General features: G+C 41.3%; 1 protein-coding gene across 2 annotated transcripts; it reads right to left on the reverse strand.

Annotated features, from left to right (window-relative positions):
• Nucleotides 1-5929: 5929 nt before the first annotated feature.
• Nucleotides 5930-19713, reverse strand: rnaseka (ribonuclease, RNase K a). 2 transcript variants are annotated; one of them, XM_034210609.1, is made up of 5 exons: nucleotides 19531-19713; nucleotides 18474-18595; nucleotides 11086-11165; nucleotides 10510-10636; nucleotides 5930-6529 (listed from the first exon to the last, which is right to left on the reverse strand). In XM_034210609.1, the coding sequence occupies exons 2-5, from the start codon at nucleotides 18582-18584 to the stop codon at nucleotides 6512-6514; spliced, it is 336 nt and encodes a 111-aa protein (XP_034066500.1). In that variant the 5' UTR covers nucleotides 18585-18595; nucleotides 19531-19713; the 3' UTR covers nucleotides 5930-6511. The 2 variants fall into 2 exon arrangements, with proteins under 2 accessions (XP_034066500.1, XP_034066498.1); XM_034210607.1 differs by lacking the exon at nucleotides 18474-18595 and having other exon boundaries at nucleotides 19531-19703.
• Between the last annotated feature and the right edge of the window lie 293 nt (nucleotides 19714-20006).

A 20006-nucleotide genomic window follows, 5' to 3' on the forward strand; every position in this document is an offset into this window, starting at 1 on the left:
CTCTCTCTCTCTCTCTCTCCTCTCTCTCTCTCTCTCTCTCTCTCTCTCTCCTCTCTCTCTCTCCTCTCTCTCTCTCTCTCTCTCTCTCTCTCTCTCTCTCTTCTCTCTCTCCTCTCTCTCTCTCTCTCTCTCTCTCTCTCTCTCTCTGTCCTCTGTCTCTGTCTCTGTCTCTGTCTCTCTGGCTCTGGCTGTGAGCACTCAGTCTGTACTTTGTCAACAACTTCCTGTGTTTAACATCAGTCACTGTGGTCAGGTAGGCTGCCACAGTGTACTGTCTTTTTAGGGCCAGATAGCATTGCATTTACTTTGTGTTTGGGATTTAGTGTTCCAATAAGTGAGGTATGTTTTGTGTGTGTTTTGTTATAATCTGGTTGGACCTCTAATAGATGTGGGCTCAGCCTGGTCCTGATCACAGTTTGAACCGGTTTGTGAACAGAGTGTTAGGACCAGCTGAGAGAGGGGACTCTTGTTCATCTCTTGATGCTGCAGGGCTTTGTGGTGGTAGGAGTGGGGGGTCACTTTCTTTTAGATGTAGCCAATATTTAATTGATCGTTTCTGGATTTGTATTAATAATGGAAATTCAGAGTGGCCTTTTATTGTGGCCAGCCTAAGGCACACCTGTGCAATAATCATGCTGTCTAATCAGCATCTTGATATGCCACACCTGTGAGGTGGGATGGATTATCTCGGCAAAGGAAAAGTGCTCACTATCACAGATTTTTTTCAGATTTGTGAACAATATTTGAGAGAAATGGTTATTTTGTGTATATAGAAAATGTTTTAGATCTTTGAGTTCATCTCATGAAAAATGGGAGCAAAAACAAAAGTGTTGCATTTATATTTTTGTTCAGTGTATCTCTCTATCTATCTCTCTATCTATCTATCCATCTATCTCTCTATCTATCTATCCATCTATCTATACGTTCAATCTAAACCACTTAGCAAAAGTTCCAACAATAATCATCTTAAAGTAAACTGGCTCTAACACTTCCTCTGTAACTTCCTGTTTCCTCCTGCCTAGATTCCTTTGGGACAATACGCTGAGGAGCATTTCACTGAGGGGCGGGCCCAGGAGGTGATTGACAGGTTCAGAGCAGAGCTGAAGGAGATCGAGGAGCAGATCCTGGGTCAGAATGAAGGACTGGAGCTCCAGTACCTGTTCCTGCTGCCCAGCCGCGTGGAGAACAGCATCACCATTTAGAGAACATCCAGATAGAGTCAGAGGCCGTTTCTCAATCTCGAGGATACTGGCTTCCAAGCCAATATTTCAAGGACGCTACGTCATCGAGTGCCGCCGAAGGACTGTTCCAATCTCCAGCATACTTGAAATTCCACCGAGGCCGCGTCCTTGGTTTGGGGGAAATTTCGAGGCTGCACATGGGTAGACTTCGCGTCCTTAAAATCCCCACAATGCTTTGCGCACAGACCAATTTCAAAAACCCTTGCGGAGAATGGCTGAACCGACGCAGCACACATTTAAATGTAAGTATGTAGAGCCGTAGAAAATGTGTTGGCAACTATGTTACTTTGTTACATTTGTTTGTTATCACCAAAAATGTGTTCCGTGAAAGTAAAGCAAGTTCATAATTAGATAGACATCGTGAGGTATTTATTTTCGGTACAGTTTATGTTGAAACCGTTAGAGAGAGTGGCACACTCGTTAGCCTGTTCCATTCTTCTTCGTTTTCCGAAGCCGTGGCTTGGAAGCATACTTGCTTCGTTTCTGAAGGAAGTGACTTGGAAGTACACGACTATCAAACCAGCATCCTCGCGATTGAGAAACACTCAGGGAGTCATTACATTCAATGTTGTAATCAAAATAAAACACAAGTATGGAGAAATATGTTTATATGTGTTTGAATATTAAACTATTTATGATGTTAAGGAAACATTTAATGGAATATGCTGTGTGTTGTAAAGTGGTGGAAGAAGTACTCAGATCTTGTACTTCAGTCAAAGTAGCAATACTACATTTCATGCAATCATTCAAAATCTTACTTACTTAAAAGTAAAAAGGTTTGCCATTAAAAATATATTTAAAGTGACAAAAGTAAAAGTACTCGTTATGCTTAATGGGCCATTTCAGGATTCACTTAGGAGTAATGCATTAATTCATCCATCACAATTGGAAAAGTTTGAGCTAATTTGAATGACTGTAAGTTGATCTGGATATTTTAGCCTTAAATGAAATTCTAATGTTAATTTGTACTTATTAGTTGATTTATAATTGGTTTTATCTCATAATCTGAATCTATAAAGTAACTAGTAACTAAAGCTGCCAAAGTATTGAGTAGCATACATTTAAAAGACTCAGGTAAAGTACCTCAAATGTGTACAGTACTTGAGTAAATCTACTTTATTAAATTCCACCACTGGTGTTGTACGTCTAAAATACGTCTACTGCTACAACTTAACACATTAAGTTGTAGTAGTAGACGTATTTTGTCATGAAACCAATATTTTTGAAAAATGTGATCCAATGATATTCCTAGCACAGGTGTTTACTGGCCAAATATAAGGAGGAACGACAGAATAATGAAGACAAATGAATAGTGATAATGAATAGTGTATTGAAAAAGTTCCAGAAAAAATTAAGGCGGATTTAGTATGTCTGTCGAGAATTAAAGAAAAAACAACATAGTATGTTTTTGTTTTTTTCATATTTTCGACATACTTTACTGTGCTGTTTTTTTAAAATACTTTCAACCTTACTATGTGTTTAAAAAAATTAATATTTTTGACATACATTGACATACATTTGACTATGTCGTTATTTAAATATCTATGCCAATTTTTGGTATATTTGACTTACGTTATTACATTTTTTGGACATACTATGTTGGTTTTTAAAAAACTAATAATTTCAATATTATATGTATATCTATGCTGTTTTTAAAAATACTTTCGACATACTATACCAGGGGTGTTAAACTCAAATACACAGTGGGCCAAAATTTAAAAATGGGTACTAGTTGAGGGCCGGACTGGTTCAATGTTTATTGCAAAACTTATTGAAATAACTGATTGTATATTAAACCTCTATTGCCGAAGCCGCGGCGGGGAGCTGTGGTCTCAAGGTCCTAGGTACCTCAAGGGGCGGTAACCCTCGAACCTCCTGGTGGACACCGGTGGTCAGGGAAGCCGTCCGACTGAAGAAGGAGGCCTTCAGGGATTTGTTATCCCGGGGGACTCCCGAGGCAGTTGCAAGGTACCGACAGGCCCGAAGGGCAGCAGCCTCATCCGTGGCCGAGGCAAAGCACCGGGTGTGGGAGAAGTTCGGAGAAGACATGGAGAAGGACTTTCGGGCGGCACCAAAGTTGTTCTGGAAAACTGTCCGACACCTCAGGAGGGGGAAGCAGGGAACCATCCAAGCTGTGTACACTAAGGATGGGACGTTGTTGACCTCAACTGATGGAGTGTTAGGGCGTTGGAAGGAACACTTTGAGGAACTCCTGAACCCGACAACTCTGCCCTCTATGTTAGAGGCAGAGCTGGAGTATGACGGGGGATCAACACCAATCTCCCGGGGGGAGGTCACTGAGGTCGTCAAACAACTCCACAGTGGCAAAGCCCCGGGGGTGGATGAGATCCGCCCAGAAATGCTGAAGGCTCTGGGTATTGAGGGACTGTCATGGTTGACACGTCTCATCAACGTTGCGTGGAAGTCGGAAACATTACATTACATTACATGTCACTTGTTAGACGCTTTTATCCAAAGCGACTTACATACTCAATACTGTGGGCAATCCCCACAGGAGCAATTTGGGGTGAAGTGTCTTGCCCAGGGACACAACAACATGCTGACTGCAGTGGGGTTTGAACCTGTGACCTCCTGATCCGAATACCAACTCACAACCCACTGCACCACACGCCTCCAGTACCGAAGGAGTGGCAGACCGGGGTGGTGGTCCCCCTTTTTAAAAAGGGGGATCAGAGGGTGTGTGCCAATTACAGAGGCATCACACTACTCAGCCTCCCCGGGAAAGTTTACTCTAAAGTACTCGAAAGGAGGGTCAGGCCGATTGTCGAACCTCAGATTGAGGAGGAACAATGCGGATTCCGTCCTGGTCGTGGAACGACGGATCAGCTTTTTACTCTCGCAAGGATCCTGGAGGGGGCCTGGGAGTACGCTTATCCGGTCTGCATGTGTTTTGTAGACTTGGAGAAGGCGTATGACCGAGTTCCCAGGGAGTTACTGTGGGAGGTGCTGCGGGAGTATGGGGTGAGGGGGTCTCTACTCAGGGCCATCCAATCTCTGTACTCCCAAAGCGAGAGCTGTGTCCGGGTCCTCGGCAGTAAGTCGGACCCATTTCCGGTGAGGGTTGGCCTCCACCAGGGCTGAGCTTTGTCACCAATCCTGTTTGTAATATACATGGATCGGATTTCGAGGCATAGTCATGGGGGAGGGGGTCTGCAGTTCGGTGGACTAAGGATTGCACCACTGCTTTTTGCAGATGATGTGGTTCTAATGGCTTCATCGGTCTGCGACCTTCAGCACTCACTGGATCGGTTCGCAACCGAGTGTGAAGCGGCTGGGATGAGGATCAGCACCTCCAAATCTGAGGCCATGGTTCTCAGCAGGAAACCAATGGACTGTCCACTCCAAGTAGGGAATGAGTCCTTACCCCAAGTGAAGGAGTTCAAGTATCTCGGGGTCTTGTTCTCGAGTGAGGGAACAATGAAGCGTGAGATGGGCCGGAGAACAGAGCAGCGGGAGCGCTACTGCAGTCGCTTTACCTCACCGTTGTGACGAAAAGGGAGCTGAGCCAGAAGGCAAAGCTCTCTGTCTACCGGGCCATTTTCGTTCCTACCCTCACCTATGGTCATGAAGGATGGGTCATGACCGAAAGAACGAGATTGCGGATACAAGCGGCCAAGATGGGTTTTCTCTGCAGGGTGGCTGGTGTCTCCCTTAGAGATAAGGTGAGAAGTTCGGTCATCAGGGAGTTGAGCCGCTCTTCCTTCGCGTCGAAAGGAGCCAGTTGAGGTGGTTCGGGCACCTAGTTAGGATGCCACCTTGGCGCCTCCCTAGGGAGGTGTTCCAGGTACGTCCAGCAGGGAAGAGACCAAGGGGTAGACCTAGGACCAGGTGGAGGGGTATTATCTCTTCGCTGGCCTGGGAGCGCCTTGGGATCCCCCAGTTAGAGCTGGTTGATGTCGCCAGGGAAAAGAAAGTTTGGGGCTGTCTGCTGGAACTGCTACCCCCGCGACCCGACCACGGATAAGCGGGAGAAGATGGATGGATGGATTGATATTAAACCTGGATCTAACAAAGCTTAAATGATTGCCTATAAAAACAACATTAAACATTACATAATCAGTTGCATTAATTTCTTATGGCTCTATATGCAGCTTTAAGTAATTTCTTATGATTACATTTTTCCACAGGCCAACAACAGCTTAAAAAACAAACAAACATGCCCTGTTGTCTCAAGACAAAAAGTACAAAAGGAAACATCCATGTAAACTCAGTGTGCTGCTCCGTGATGCTAGTTCAAGCCAGATACCTGGCATCTCATCTCGGGTGCAAGTTCATCAATGTTTGGGCTCAGGCTCTGAGCTGAGGAAACCCTCAGGATTGAGTGAAGGTGTGCGTGCGATATACCGGCGGGCCTGATCTAATAGTAATTAGAAATTATCCTGCGGGCCGAAATTAAATCCACCAAGGGCTGGATTTGGCCCCCGGGCCTTGAGTTTGACACATACTATGTCGTTTTTTTATATTTTCGACATACTTTGTCCTTTTTTTAAATAATTAACATGCTATACTATGCCGTTTTTTTCAAATACTTTCGACATTCTATATACTATGTTGTTTTTTACATTTTCGACATACTATACTATCTCATTAAAAATATATATATTTTCTCGACAATGTTCTATTTTTATTTGTGTGTTGTGCAGTGTGTGCAAGTTGGAGTCTTGGTATGTCATTACATATATACCCATGCACTTTATTACAACACTTAAATAACTTCAATTACAGATGTTGATGATGTCTTAAAAAGTTGAACGTTCCAGTTTACCCTTTATTGAAATAAAGGACATATAAACATGTAAATAAAAAGCTTTCCAGAATTCATGTGAATAAAGCGAACATCTATATACATGTAATGCGACCTTGGCCATAAATAGAGACAGGATAGGATTTTTTTTGAGGAACTGTACGGTGATAAGTAAGCAGGAAGGAAATGTGATCAAACGTTCCACACACAGCTGGATTCTGGCAATTTGAAATACATTAACTTGTACAGTTTGAAAGAGCAAATCAGGACAATATCATTTACAACCCTTACATGTAGTTAACTCTGGAGAACAGCAGTGGGTATCTTCATGGCACAAACAAATCATTTTAGCACTTGTGATCAGAGGTAGAATCAATCTAATTTGAAATACAGAAAGGTGCACAACATTGATCTGCTCACAGCTCCCCCCCCGTAGATCATCGTCAGGAGTTTAGATCCTGAGACGAAGACATGATCATAGAACTTCTCGGCCAATCAGGAGGCACTAGTGCACCAGGTACTCCTAAAGAACAGAAAACAGTTATATCATTAAATATAAAACTGGTTAAGGACATATTTAATAAATAATCAGAGGTGCAAGAAGTACTCAAATGATTCCCTTAAGTAAAAGTAGCAATAATACAGTGTAAAAATATTCAGTTACAAGTAAAAGTCCTGCATTCAAAAGTAAAACTACTCATTACGCAGAATGCACGATTTAAGCACCATATATTTAAAATATTGTATTATAATTATTGATGCATTAATGTGTTCATTACTTCAGTGCTGCACTTGGTAAACGAGGGGTTTATATTAATGACTTGATATAGTACGGGGAAGATTTACTAGATGATAATGAATGATTTGATACTTTCACACATGCTCTACAGCTGATCAAACTGTGTCTTTTAAAGCTTCAACATCATGGATCATCATCTTCAACTGACTTTCCTGGATTGTATTTTAAACAGGCAGTGTTTTGTTCTGGGTTTATGAGAATTGTAGTCCATAGCAGAGTTCCCGTTAGAATATTTTTTCGCCGGTCAACATGTCCGTTAAAGTTTAAATCTTCCGGACAAAATTTGAAAAGTGCCGGTCAAAGGTCTTCTTTATTTATTGAGCTTTAAAACAAATTGATATGATTCGATATTAAACAAACTAATTATAGTAGATTAACTACATTATTCAAAAGTGTTCAGTAATTTACAATAACACGGGAATAATAAACGGAGCGCTCTCTCGCTCTCCTGACAGCCCATCATCAGTATCATGCAGCTCTCGGATCCAGTAATGAGTGACCCGACAGTAAAACTAAACATATCTATAACTAGTTACGGTAGTTTGAGAGGTCATTAAAATAGCTACGTGTGATATTCTAACCTGAAGTGTGTGTTTTGTCCGCTCACCGCTGCATGTGATTATGCAGAGCTGCGTGTCGACTCGTCAGCAGCAGCTGATCTCTCTCTCCCGTCAGATTAGACTTCACTCGCGTTTATGTCCATATTGATCAGATCCAGCTAGTTCTAGCTAATGATATGACTACCTGCTTATTAAAAGACACCTAAACAATAAGTGTTGCTAACTAGGGCCGGGACTTTAACGCGTTAATTAAGATTAATTAATTACACAAAAATTAACGCGTTAAAAAAATTAACGCATTTTAATCGCACTTATTTTTGCACCGCGGAACGTTTCTCACTGGATGAGTTTCAGGCGTACCGATTATACTGGAGCACCAACTAACGTTCATGACTTCAGACAACAACAAACCACAGTGAACAACAGTGGGAAATGTTGTTTTAAAAAACGGACGGATGGAAGCGTTGATAAGAGCACGGTTGTGTGCAAATTATGCAAAAAGGAATTCGCATATCACCGCAGCACATCAAGCCTCAAGTATAACCTCAATGCAAAACATATAGCAGCTAGCGTGGAAGCTAGCGTGGACGTTAGCCTCTTTTATCGCGTTCACACCAAAAAGAGCCGGTACTAAAATTAGTTCATGAGAACCTTTTTACCCCCACGAAAGTCCCTGCTAGAGAGCAGAGAGCTGCTAGAGAGCAGGGACTTTCGTACGGCTCTCTTGTGAGAAAAGAGCTATATTTCTGATTGGCTGGGCGGATTGCAAACCACGCCCCGTAAAACTCCCAAAAAGTTTGGTGAAGCCGCCATTTTATTATCCTCGCATTAGCATTATTAGCATTAGCCCAGCGCAGAAACGCAGAGAGACTAACTTATGGCAACACAAAATAAAACATGGGAGCGGTGGAGATGAGGAGGTGTCGGCGTTCTGGCGATTTACTCGGAAGGCTGCTGGGACTCCCAGCAGCTTCTACTGAAGCCAGTCCCCTACTCCGGGGACTTCCGGCCGGGGACTTTGGGCGGCAGTATACGCCGTGAAGTGGTTTGCGGCCTGCCAGTAAACCCAAAGCAGAAGAAGAAGAAGTGACGCCAGCGGCTTCATTTGTTCTCATGAACTAAGTTCTCATGAACCTTTGTGGGAAAAGTACTGCGGTGTGAATGCACCTAATGGTATACTAAAATCCATGTGAAAAAAATTGCTTCTCACTGTTCTCAGGTCAAATATTTATATGCGATTAAAAATGCGATTAATTTCGATTAATTAATTACAAAGCCTCTAATTAATTAGATTAATTTTTTTAATCGAGTCCCGGCCCTATGCAACTGGGTGAGGCCACAAAGTATAGCGCAGCATTATGCATTTGTTTACATGCCCACCGGAACCCCGAGGCATTACCAACAGATCACCGCACAATCAACCCATACAGGACATCTCTTTCTTTATTAAGTGTTAGACATTATAATTGACTATTCTTGTCTGTCACATACTCTTTTGTCTGTCACATAAGTGGCGCAAGTTGCGCAACTGATGCGGTATTGCGCTAAGGGGAAATTATTTTGACCGGACACTTTGACCGGAGAGATTTAGATTTGCCTGTCTTCAGCATATTTTACCGGTCGTAGTCTGGTAATTACCAGCTAACGGGAACTCTGGTCCATAGTTCAGGAGGTTTTGACCAGGAGCAGAACTGAGAGATCTGAGACAAACACACCCAGTGACTCAATCCATAAAGGGGATATGATGTGTACAAGACATAAAGAAAGAGACCTTGATAAAAACACAGATTCCTCATGTTTGAAAATTATTCTGAACATTTGGGATACTGTAAGTTCACAACTCAATATAATATATCATTCAAAGTTTTGGTCATTCTCTTTTGTAAAGCGTATTCTAGAAAACTATTAAAAACCTAATATCTATCATTAGCTAAATCCTAACTAATACAAATAAACGAGATCAATTAAGGTTCAAAGAAAAATGGAAGGAGGAATTAGAAATGAATATCATAATAATAATAATAAAACGCACAAGACAACAAATTCACTTTTTTGGCAGGAATATTCTTGGAAGATAAAACTGCACAACTGGGGATATCGGATGGAGAAAATGGATTGAATATTGCAAAAACTAAAACTAAAATGTAATGCTCTTTTTATTTTTAAATGATTCCTATTATTATTATTTGGGCTAAAGCACAGAGCATGTTTTCCTTTCCCCAGTGCATGCTGGTTGTTTTTAGTTATGCTGAGCTGCTAAACATAAGGCTGCGCATGTTAATATGTATACAAGTAAGTGTGTATGTATATAAATGTATATATGTAGATGACAGGGGTATATACATATATAAAGGTGTGTATGAATGAATGTGGGTCTTTCTCAATGTCGAGTACGCTTGCTTGGTAGCACATGTCTTCCGAGTCACAGTTTGCTTGAGGCAAGAATACTTCCTGGCATTTGGAAAATGAAGAGTGAAGTGTGCAGGTGTGCGTCATATGAGAGGCCCCGCCTTACATTTTCCACCACAGATTTGGGGAAATTGGTCTGTGCGCAAAGCATTATGGGGATTTTAAGACCGCGGAGTCGACACATGTGCAGCCTCGAAATTTCTCGCTACGAAGTACGCCGGGCTCGGTAGAATTCCAAGTATGCTGGACATTGGAACAGACGGCACTCGATGACGTGGTATGCTTGAAATAGTGGCTCTGGAGCAGCTTTACTCGACATTCAGAAACACCCACCGCGTGAAATCATCCCTGTGTTTTGTTCGACCCATGAGTCATTGCTTTGTAACCAGCTCTAAATATAACGTATATGTTACTGCTTAGATTCTTTTCCCTCTTTTTCTTATTCTTTATTAGTTTTATTTTTTTCTTTGTTGTAACTTACCTATGCTATTTGTAAAAATAAGAGTTTATATTCTGAAGTTCTGAACAAAGTGCATCCGTTAATGAAATAAACTAAGAAATAAAAAATGCGGGATGTGACATTAAATACCTTCAATTTCTCAACATCAGTTAAAGCGAGTACATCAGAAGAAAGTATGTATTGTATTGTATACACAATCAGGGCTCCCTTCCCTTTGTCCTTTACTCTGGCCTAACCCTTTCAATAAATCAAATAAAAACCAATAAAGAATTGACCTTGCGCTTGTTGAGCTTCATCTGGCAGCAGGAGAAGAGTCCGAACAGCACGTAGATACCAGCAGCGATGAAGCAGTTGTAGCCCACCTTGTTGTACAGAGCGTAGATCCTGTGGGGTGGGTCCGTACTGAGGAGGACAACATCAGAAAAACAACATTGTTAAATCATTAAAGGAATACTTCAGAATTGTAGGAGATGTTTGCTTCCTTTTGAACAGAATGAGTTGTTATTATGTTCAAATTGTTGTTGTTATTATGTTCAAATAATATGTGTTTATCTTTTTACCGAACACATACAGATGTGTTCGGTAAAAAGATGGATTTAAAGACTCAAAGCAAGGAAACACAGTAAGTTAAACACACATACAGATATAAAAAGCTCACTAATGTAAATATTGTATGAAGTCATTAGTGATTAGGGATGTCATATGGAAGTCTGAGGCAAAGTAGGATCTAGTGAGGGTTTCTGACGGCTACATTTTGTCTTTGGCATACTCTATTAATATTATTTAAAATGTCAATAACGGTCTGTGTACTCTGTGGGGGGAGGGGGGGGGGGGGGTAGTAAAGTCCTTACTCTTTGAGGTCGTCTTTTGTCACAGGAACATCTTCAAACAGCACGGCTGAGTGTGTGCTGAAGAAAATCCCCACCATGGCCTGAGAAAGAGGGGAGGGGGGGTCAGACAGGGGTCGAAATGTCTTTTGTTTTGAATATATAAATACAAGTAAAAGTAAAGTTATATGACAAAAGTGTGATTAAACTAAACTTAATGTTTAATTTCATCAAAAATAATATGACCAAACTTGTTTTAAAGTGCAACATTTAACAACAGAATACAGTCAGTTTATAACATCAACTTTAAACACAACATTAATTAAAAAAGGAAATATATATATCGGAAAATATTAATCACAGTATAGTATGTTGAAAAAGCACATTCATACTGTAGTCAGAATATATAGCAAGTTGAAAAAAGGTCATAGCGTGTGTAAATAAAATAAATAAAAATCATAGGTCAAAAATATCCAGATCTTTTTTTTATAATAAAATATGTCGAACATTTTAGAAAATGTTTTTTGTGTCGAAAAAGTCATAGTATTTTAAGTTTGAAAACATCAGAGAAAAAGTTATAGTATATTAGTTCAAAGATTTCAGAAAAAGGTCAACTTACAGTGTGTTACAAATATCAGAAAAAAAGTAAAAAGACATTTTTGGAAAATGTTATGCAACTGCACCTGTTCCTATTTAAACTCCATTATTGTTGACTCAACTTCTTGCTGCTTTCAGTGATACTTTGACTAAGTATAGGCAGTACATTTGCTGAAGTACTGTACTTAAGTAAAATGTTTTAGGGACTTATTTCCATTGTATGCTACTTTGTACTTCTAACCCACTACAGTTCAGAGGTACTGGTGTAAGGTGTACTATATGTTGATGCTAATACTTTTGGACTTTTACTTAAGTAACATTTTGAATGTAGGACTTTTACTTGTAGGGTTGCCAACCGTCCCGTATTAGCCGGGACGTCCCGTATTTGAGCCAAAAGGGGCGTGTCCCGTACAGGACATTGTTTGTCCCGGACTCCCGTGTAAAGGGAAAAATAAAAAATATTTGTCTGTTTGCGCGCAATGCAGTGTGTCTGGCTGCGTGCCTGTGTGTTATTGTGCTGCTCAGTTGACAGGGCAGGCACAATGCTCGCACGTGTGTGTGTGTGTGTGTGTGTGTGTGTGTGTGTGTGTGTGTGTGTGTGTGTGTGTGTGTGTGTGAGATTTTCTCCGGTGGGCGGCATCATTGTTTGTGTGGCATGTCAGCCTGTTCAGTCGTGTGGGAAAATGAGCGCTGCCGGTGGAGGAGGTGATAATGAAAGAGGAGAAGAGAGAGAGGATGTGGTTCTGGGCCCTGGCCCTTCTAAAAAGAAAATACTTGTGTCTTACAACAAACAGTGGAAGAAAAACACAGTTGGGTAAAGCCCGTGAGTAGAGATCTGTCTCGGGTCTTCTGCACCTTGTGTCGGAGGGAGTTTTCAATAGGTCACGGTGGAGAAAACGAACTGAAACAGCATGCTGGCACAGAAATGCACAAGCGAGCAACACAAAATAAAGGTGCATCAAATATAACTAAATTCTTCGGCAGTTCAACTGCAGAACAAGACAAAGTTGCTGCATGTGAGGTAACATCAGTGTATCACACAATTAAGCATGGTTTGAGTTACAACAGCATGGACTGCAGTAATAAGCGGGCAAGTGCCATGTTTAGTGATGTGAACACTGCAAAGAAAATGCAATGTGGAAGAACAAAGGCTGAGATGATAACAGCTAGTGATGTTACGTATTGCGCCGAGGCTTCGGAGCGTGTGTCGAGTAATCTCCGAAGCTTTTTGTGAAGCATGTATCGAGGCTTGTATCGTTTTGGGCCAGTGACGTCATCGATGACAAACGAAGCCTCGCTGCCTGTCGATACCACGTGACTGCTTCAGGAAGCGATTCAGATCGGTTGAACCGTTGAACCACAACGCTCATAATACCAATGGATGTATAACAAGAACCATATTACCCCTCCTGTACCCGGGCCCGGTGACACGATGGAATCAAAAGAGCTCAGACCCTCACTTATATAGAGGTCGGAACATGTCATAAGTATAAATAAATACAAGCATAAATAAATGTAGGAATAAAAACATCAATAAAAACATGAATAAATACAGGAATACATATCTTGCAGTGTTTTCAGGGAGCTTTAGTGTGTGTGCTGTGGCTCAGCTGGAAAACAGTTGACTCATGACCGCAGGGTCCCTAGTTCAACGCCTGAACAATACGTCTTTGTTGTTGTTTATAAAAGCTACAGCTAAATGAGATAATGTAGTTAATAAATGTATTCTTTGATATGGTTTAGCCTTTCTCAGGCTACAACATGGTTACGTTTATGAATATTATTAAGGAATACAAATCCCTCTTTGCAATGTTTACCAGCCTCCTTAGGCTTTTCAATCACAATCATTAAACTGGAATAAATACAATATTGTTAACATGAAAATATGATTTAATGTTCGTTGTTTAGAGTTATTCTAAGGCTTTACTCATTGGGAACTCGGTATGAGATAGAGCACACTGTTGAGATGTCCAATCTGCCTGTTTTACACACTTTGACCAACAGGGGGTTTGTGTTCAAATGAAGCCCATGATGAAGCCTCATGAGATGAACCCTTTTGCGAACCAATTGGCTGGAAAGCTTCAAAGCTTCATAAGGCTTCATCTCACCATCACTAATAACAGCCAATGTGCTTGGCCCCAAAACTGTTCGGGATATTCTAAAAGAGCTGTGTCCTCCTCCCACTGAGGTCAGGTGAGGAGGTGGAGTAACTAAAAAGTAACTAAAGGTGGAGTAACTAAAAAGTAACTAAAGGTGGAGTAACTAAAAAAGTAACTAAATCCGCCAGAAACCCGAAAATCTTTGCGCGCACGCGCGCGGGGGACAGTGGCGGAGCCAGGATATTTTCAGTGGGGTGGCCAGGATGGAACCAGTGATCATTTTGGGGTGGCATTGAAATCACTATTATATGAACATAAAAATACATCGCACTATAAAATAAGGGGTTATTTAAGGCACCTACAACACACCTCTACATTATTTGGGATTAAGCTAGTGGTGGAATAGATCAAATAATATTCACTATATCTAACTATTTTTTTCGTATTCCCGCAGGCAAAGTATCAATGAAGCTTACATTATACAAATGTAATGCAATATACAGACTGTTTAGCTTATGGTGATCAGCAGCCCTATGAGCTCATTCTCTCAGTGTATCACCAGGAATACAGAGACACACACACATCATTTAAATAAGAGTTTTTAAATCAAATGATAGGTTAGAATAAACATCTTAAAGTAAATAACAATAAACAATAGTCCTTAACCCTGTAAGGCCCCCGGTTGTAATTTTACAACATTACTTTAAGCTATCCAAAAAAAGTCAGTAAATGTTTTTGTTTTTTTAAAAGACTACATTTACATAGTCAAAAGGTCCTTTTGTTCAGCCTCACCATGCTATTGGGTAGTAAATGTGTTTATAGGTCCTGCCCTCTGGCCATACATATAAGACTAACATTCCTGACAATAGATTTCAATATTCATCTTTTACGGTGTAAATGCCTTTTTAATAATAACATTTTTGAATGGAACATTCTCAACACAAATTCATCAATCCAAATAAATATAACTTAAATATGTGGGAAAATACTGTGTTTGAAATGTATAATTGAAATGAGATGTTAGCTTTTTGTTTTGATATATATATATATATATATATATTGGGGCTGTCAGTAGATTAAAATATTTAATCGCATGATTGTCCATAGTTAATCGCAAATTAATCGCACATTTTTGATCTGTTCTAAATGTACCTTAGAGGAATATTTTTCAAGTTTTTAATACTCTTATCAACATATGAGTGGACAAATATGCTTTATGCAAATGTTTATTATCATTTGAACAATGACAAATATTCTCATGAATATTAAACACAACAACCTCTGAACATTACAAATATTCGCCTCAATTCAACCTGGAACCTCTCTCATACAATACAAAGTGTGTGTGTGTGTGTGTGTGTGTGTGTGTGTGTGTGTGTGTGTGTGTGTGTGTGCACGCACGTGAGTGTGTGTGTGTGTGTTGCCCCTTTCACACCAGCGCTTTTTTGAAAAGCGCCGGTTTTTCCTGTTCACACCGCAGCGGCGCCGGCTCTTAGCTCCGGAATCCGGTTCACTTCCAGCTCCAAAAAATTGTCGGTCTAGACTCTAGAGCAGGGGTGCCCAACCTTTTTTGAACCGAGAGCTACTTTTAAAGTTGCCAGTCTGCCGAGATCTACCAGTCCAAATAGAGAGGCGTAGCCATTACTGACAGCCTACTACCAGGTAAATACACACTTCTACAAACTGACCTTTGTACGATGAATACTTCATAAAATACTGCAGATCCTTTATCTTACCTCTTTCTAATCTACACACATACAAGTATTTAACTGAAGTTACACAACAGTGCTGTTGATACAGAGTTGGAGTTTATTCACACGTCACTACAGTGGGTCATGTTTTCAAGAAACATTGAACAGTGCTGCCACATGAATGAAAAGACTCTGAACCCTTTCTTTGCCATTATATAAAAACAGTGTTGCTACAAAAGTATAAATGAGGCTTACTAATAAGACAACTCAGATCTGAAGCTACACAGGAATCTGCTGCCAAAGTGCAATAAAAAAGACAACATTAATAGAATCGAACCATTTTTTTGTTGCATTTTAGTAGATTATAAAAATAAATGCCTTTTTAAAATAGGATGCAAGCAACACTAGTTTCTTAACCTGAATTGATAATAGACTATAATCAATTTAAACAGAACAGATCTTAAGTTTGCATTCTTATACCATTTTGTACAATAATTATAATGAATAAGTTCAAACAAACTAAAACTTACAGCTGATTAATAACGGTATCTAACTTGAGTTTTTATTATATCAAAAACCTGTTGAAATGCTACTGTTATTTTTACTGTCCCCCAAAAGCGCGTCGGCAGCCTTCAGGAATGCTTCTTTCACAACTTCGCCGTCTTTGAAAGACTTCATGTGTTTCGCAAGAACGTGACTGACACGATAAAATGCTATGGTAGCAGCCTTGCTCTTGTTGTTGGGCCGGGTGAAAATGGACTGCTGTGCATTTAGCTGCCCTTTCAGGCCCCTCCCCTTTTGGAGCGTAGGGCAGAATTAGGAGGGAATTCCGTCTCGTAGCGTTTGTGCACTGTTTTGAAATGCCGCTCCTAAATTACCCTTCTTCGATAAAGCCACGCTCACATTGCAGATGAGACAGATGGACTTTGAATTAGAATAGATACAAAAATAATCATCCTCCCACTCGGAGTGAAAATTATATATTTTGGGCTTTTTTACTGTCACTCCTGTTGACACGGACAACAACGTCAGCGAAAATAGTGCACTGCCCCAGTGCCCAGTGCCCACCAGCCACGCCCCGACACATGGGGTCACGCCGGCCAATCACAAAGCTTTGACGCGTTCAAGTGCATTATTCTGGCACAGGAACATTATGTTACAGGACATTAACGATAAAACAGAATATTGTTGTTCTATTTTTAGACACATCTCGCGATCGACTGGGAATCTCCTTGCGATCGACCGGTCGATCGCGATCGACTGGTTGGGCACCCCTGCTCTAGAGGCAAGAGCTTCGGAGCTAAGAGGTGGCGTCGCTTACGTCTCTCTTACGTCGAGGCGTGCAGGAAACTAAACCCACCTCCCCTGAACATGGGTCGACTGTCATGCCTGCCTACAAGCAGTAGTGCTTATAAACACACTTTATAAAGTCAGGCAACACTAACCAGGCTTCGTGTGATTCTGTTTATTTGTATCTTACTTTGACCATCCGTTCACTGTTATTGATCATTGTGGAGAGAGGCAGACGTTTTGTTTTGTATTATAGCAGCTATCGGATGGAATCAATACATGGGCTGCACAGGTTGTCGTGTCCGACTATCACAAGTAGAATCATAATAAAAATACGCCGGTAAAATGTGCCTGTAGAAAACGGTTTATGCCACAATAGGATAGCAATAGCAAGTAGTCAGTTTAGCTTCGGTTGCTATGCTAACATTTTATACCAGAGAAACTTTCATAACAGCGTTGTGATGCCAAACAGCGTCAATTCAGACTGACACACATTCACTTAGGCTAAGGGGAACTGGGGATATGTATCAGCTGCTTGTGTGAGTTGGACAGTGAATACTTTAGAGCGGCCGCTGCAGTGTGAGCTAACCGGGAGCTAACGGGAGAATAAACTCCCGTGGAAGAGCAGCATTAATAAACAATGAACCACGGCACTCTGGAGAAAAGCATAAGGTTGGAGAAGTCGTTATTTAATTTAATCTGGCTTCGTGTGATTAAAAGCAACACGATCATCGACCCGACGCAGTTGTTTGTTGTTGTTGTTGTTGTTGTTGTGAGCGCCGTAACGCCGTTGGGGAGCAAATCAGCGATGTAAACGGTGACGTCATGACGCAGCAGCGGCAGCACCCAGTCGGGCTCTGGGCGGTGTGAACAGAGCGGGAGCAGAAAAGGGAAACCGGAGCTGAACCAGAAAAGCTCCCGCTCGGAGCTAGAAAGGAAAAAGCACTGGTGTGAAAGCCGCATGTGTATGTGTGATGGATCGTTGGAGCTATGTGCAACTCAAGGCATATGCTCGAACGGGAGCTTCCTGGACGCTGCAATCATGTTGCGCACTATCCGTGCTGAGTGTGCTGACTTTTCGTACAATGTCCCACTGTCTGGCTACCTGCATAAAGTCAAGTGCTCGGCGCAGTTGTGGCGAAATGTCGCTCCTCTGTTTTCATTTAAACAGCTCCATATCCGTTAGCGCAGCTAGCTAGCACCAGATGCTAACAACAACAATGCACGTAAGGTCTCTCTCTCGCTCGCTCGGGCCACACATACACACACCCTCCCGGTCCTCCCAACAGCCAGTCGGTGCCTGCCGGTGAGCATGGAAGTGTGGTCTGCCACAAGCGGGCAGCAGGAGCGGGGCTGTCAGCATCAGCTTGTAGATGGTATTTTAAACTCGATGCACTCTGAAACTACGGGGCGGCCGAGGAAAAAAAATACACATGCGTTAATCGCGTTAAAATAATTAGTGGCGTTAATTTTTTTTGCGTTAACTTGACAGCCCTAATATATATATATAGGCCTATTGTATTCCAGTCTCCCTTCAGATATGTTAAGTGGCATGCAATTCAACACAATGCAGCTCACCTCCTTCAAAGTTAAATTAAAAACCTCTGCATTTTCTTTATAGATATTAACAGTACTTAATGTCAGCTTAGTAAAAAAAAAAACATAACAATTATTATTTACAATGGACTACGCTTAGCTAACAGACTAATTTCCACCACTCATGGACCACACTCACCTTTTCTCTTGAAATACTGGGTGACATACTGTCGCCCTTTAGTTCCTCTCTCTTTTCTTTCTCTCCTTTCTTTTCTTTTTCAAAGCATGGCTTTGTGAGTCGTTCAGACATGGTGTTGTACCCTTAAAAAGGGAAATAGTGAGTGAGAGAAGTGAAGACATACAATCACGCAGCTCCCGCCTTCACTCGTCTGAATCGAGCGAGGAAGAGCGCAGTGATCCCTCCCACTGGAACCCCAAGGCATTACCAACAGATTAACGCACAATCAGCCCATACAGTAGGATACATCTATCTCTCAGGATTGACTATTCTTGTCTGTCACAATGGCACACGTAAGTACTAGCATCCCTGCTCACATGCTCTCACTCTCTGCTAGAAAGTGCCGTTTGGAGGCGGAGGCGGGACCAAACCATTACATGTAAATAGAAGGGGGTGTACAGAGGCTTTGGATAATTAACTTTTGGAAGAAAATAAGTTAAATGAATTGTAAGTTTAGTGAGTACATTATCAATATAACGTTATATTTATGTTAATTATTGATGAATGATGAAAGGTTACTTAAACATGTTGTTCTTAATGTTCTAAAATGGTTTGGGCCCCCGTGGTGAGGGTGTTTGGGGTGGCCAATAGGGTGGCCAGGATTCAGCTGGGGGTGGCCACGGCCACTCCCAGCCACCCCCCAGCTCCGCCACTGGCGGGGGACACATGCATGTGTCCCGTTTCTCCATTTCTGGAAGTTGGCAACCCTATTTACTTGTAACTGAGTATTCCTACACTCTGGTACTTCAACTCAGTTACAAGACGTGTACTTCTTCCACCTATCTAAAACTACTTTAGAGAAGTGTTGACTCAAGCCCCTGGTTATTTGGGAAGTTGTAATTTCTTTCTACTTTTCGTGATAATATGCCTTAGTTACCTCATATAAGTGGAACTCAAACAGTAACGAGGAAACCTGTCTTCTTTGGGTACTGTTAGAAGAGGGACTGAATGACTGTAGTCTTTTGAACATGAAGGTAAGAAAAGCGAGAATAAAGAAGTTAACAAAGAACACACTCACCAGCATTATAACCCCCCACGCGCTCAACACCATCCCGCACGCGGCTACTTTTGGTCCACAAATTAACCCACGCATGATTAAACTGATGTATTCCAAAAGAAAGCTGTCTTGCTGCTGGTCAAACTGGGTCAAACTTCTGTCTGTGTTGGTCATGTGACTCTGACTGAAAACCGGAAGTTTCCAGGTTGTTAAATCCGCTGAGAAAAAAAGTTTTAAATATCACGTCACTTGTTTAATTCGATTATGCCGAATGATATATAATCAATTTGAAGTCATTACCACGTAAATATAACACAAATATGTACATACAGATACAAAAATCCCATTATTGTCGGCATGAATAAATCACGTGACCTTACAAGCGTCACGCATCTGACATTTTTCAGTGATTTATGCAGTGTCGGTAGAATGGGAAGAACCGGGACAACACTCCGCTAACACTGGTCAAATGCTTTTATTGCGTTATGTATTAGCAA

This window comes from Gymnodraco acuticeps, unplaced genomic scaffold, assembly GCF_902827175.1.
Source record: "Gymnodraco acuticeps unplaced genomic scaffold, fGymAcu1.1, whole genome shotgun sequence".
Classification (NCBI taxonomy): domain Eukaryota; kingdom Metazoa; phylum Chordata; class Actinopteri; order Perciformes; family Bathydraconidae; genus Gymnodraco; species Gymnodraco acuticeps.

Excerpts from the sequence above, each read along its gene's own strand:
- rnaseka (XM_034210607.1), bottom strand. The coding sequence starts at position 19,683 with ATGACCAACACAGACAGAAGTTTGACCCAGTTTGACCAGCAGCAAGAC. Across the intron at positions 11,166-19,530 it reads CGTGGGGGGTTATAATGCTG|GCCATGGTGGGGATTTTCTT; the intron begins GTGAGTGTGTTC and ends CCTCTTTCTCAG. Across the intron at positions 10,637-11,085 it reads ACAAAAGACGACCTCAAAGA|TACGGACCCACCCCACAGGA; the intron begins GTAAGGACTTTA and ends TGTCCTCCTCAG.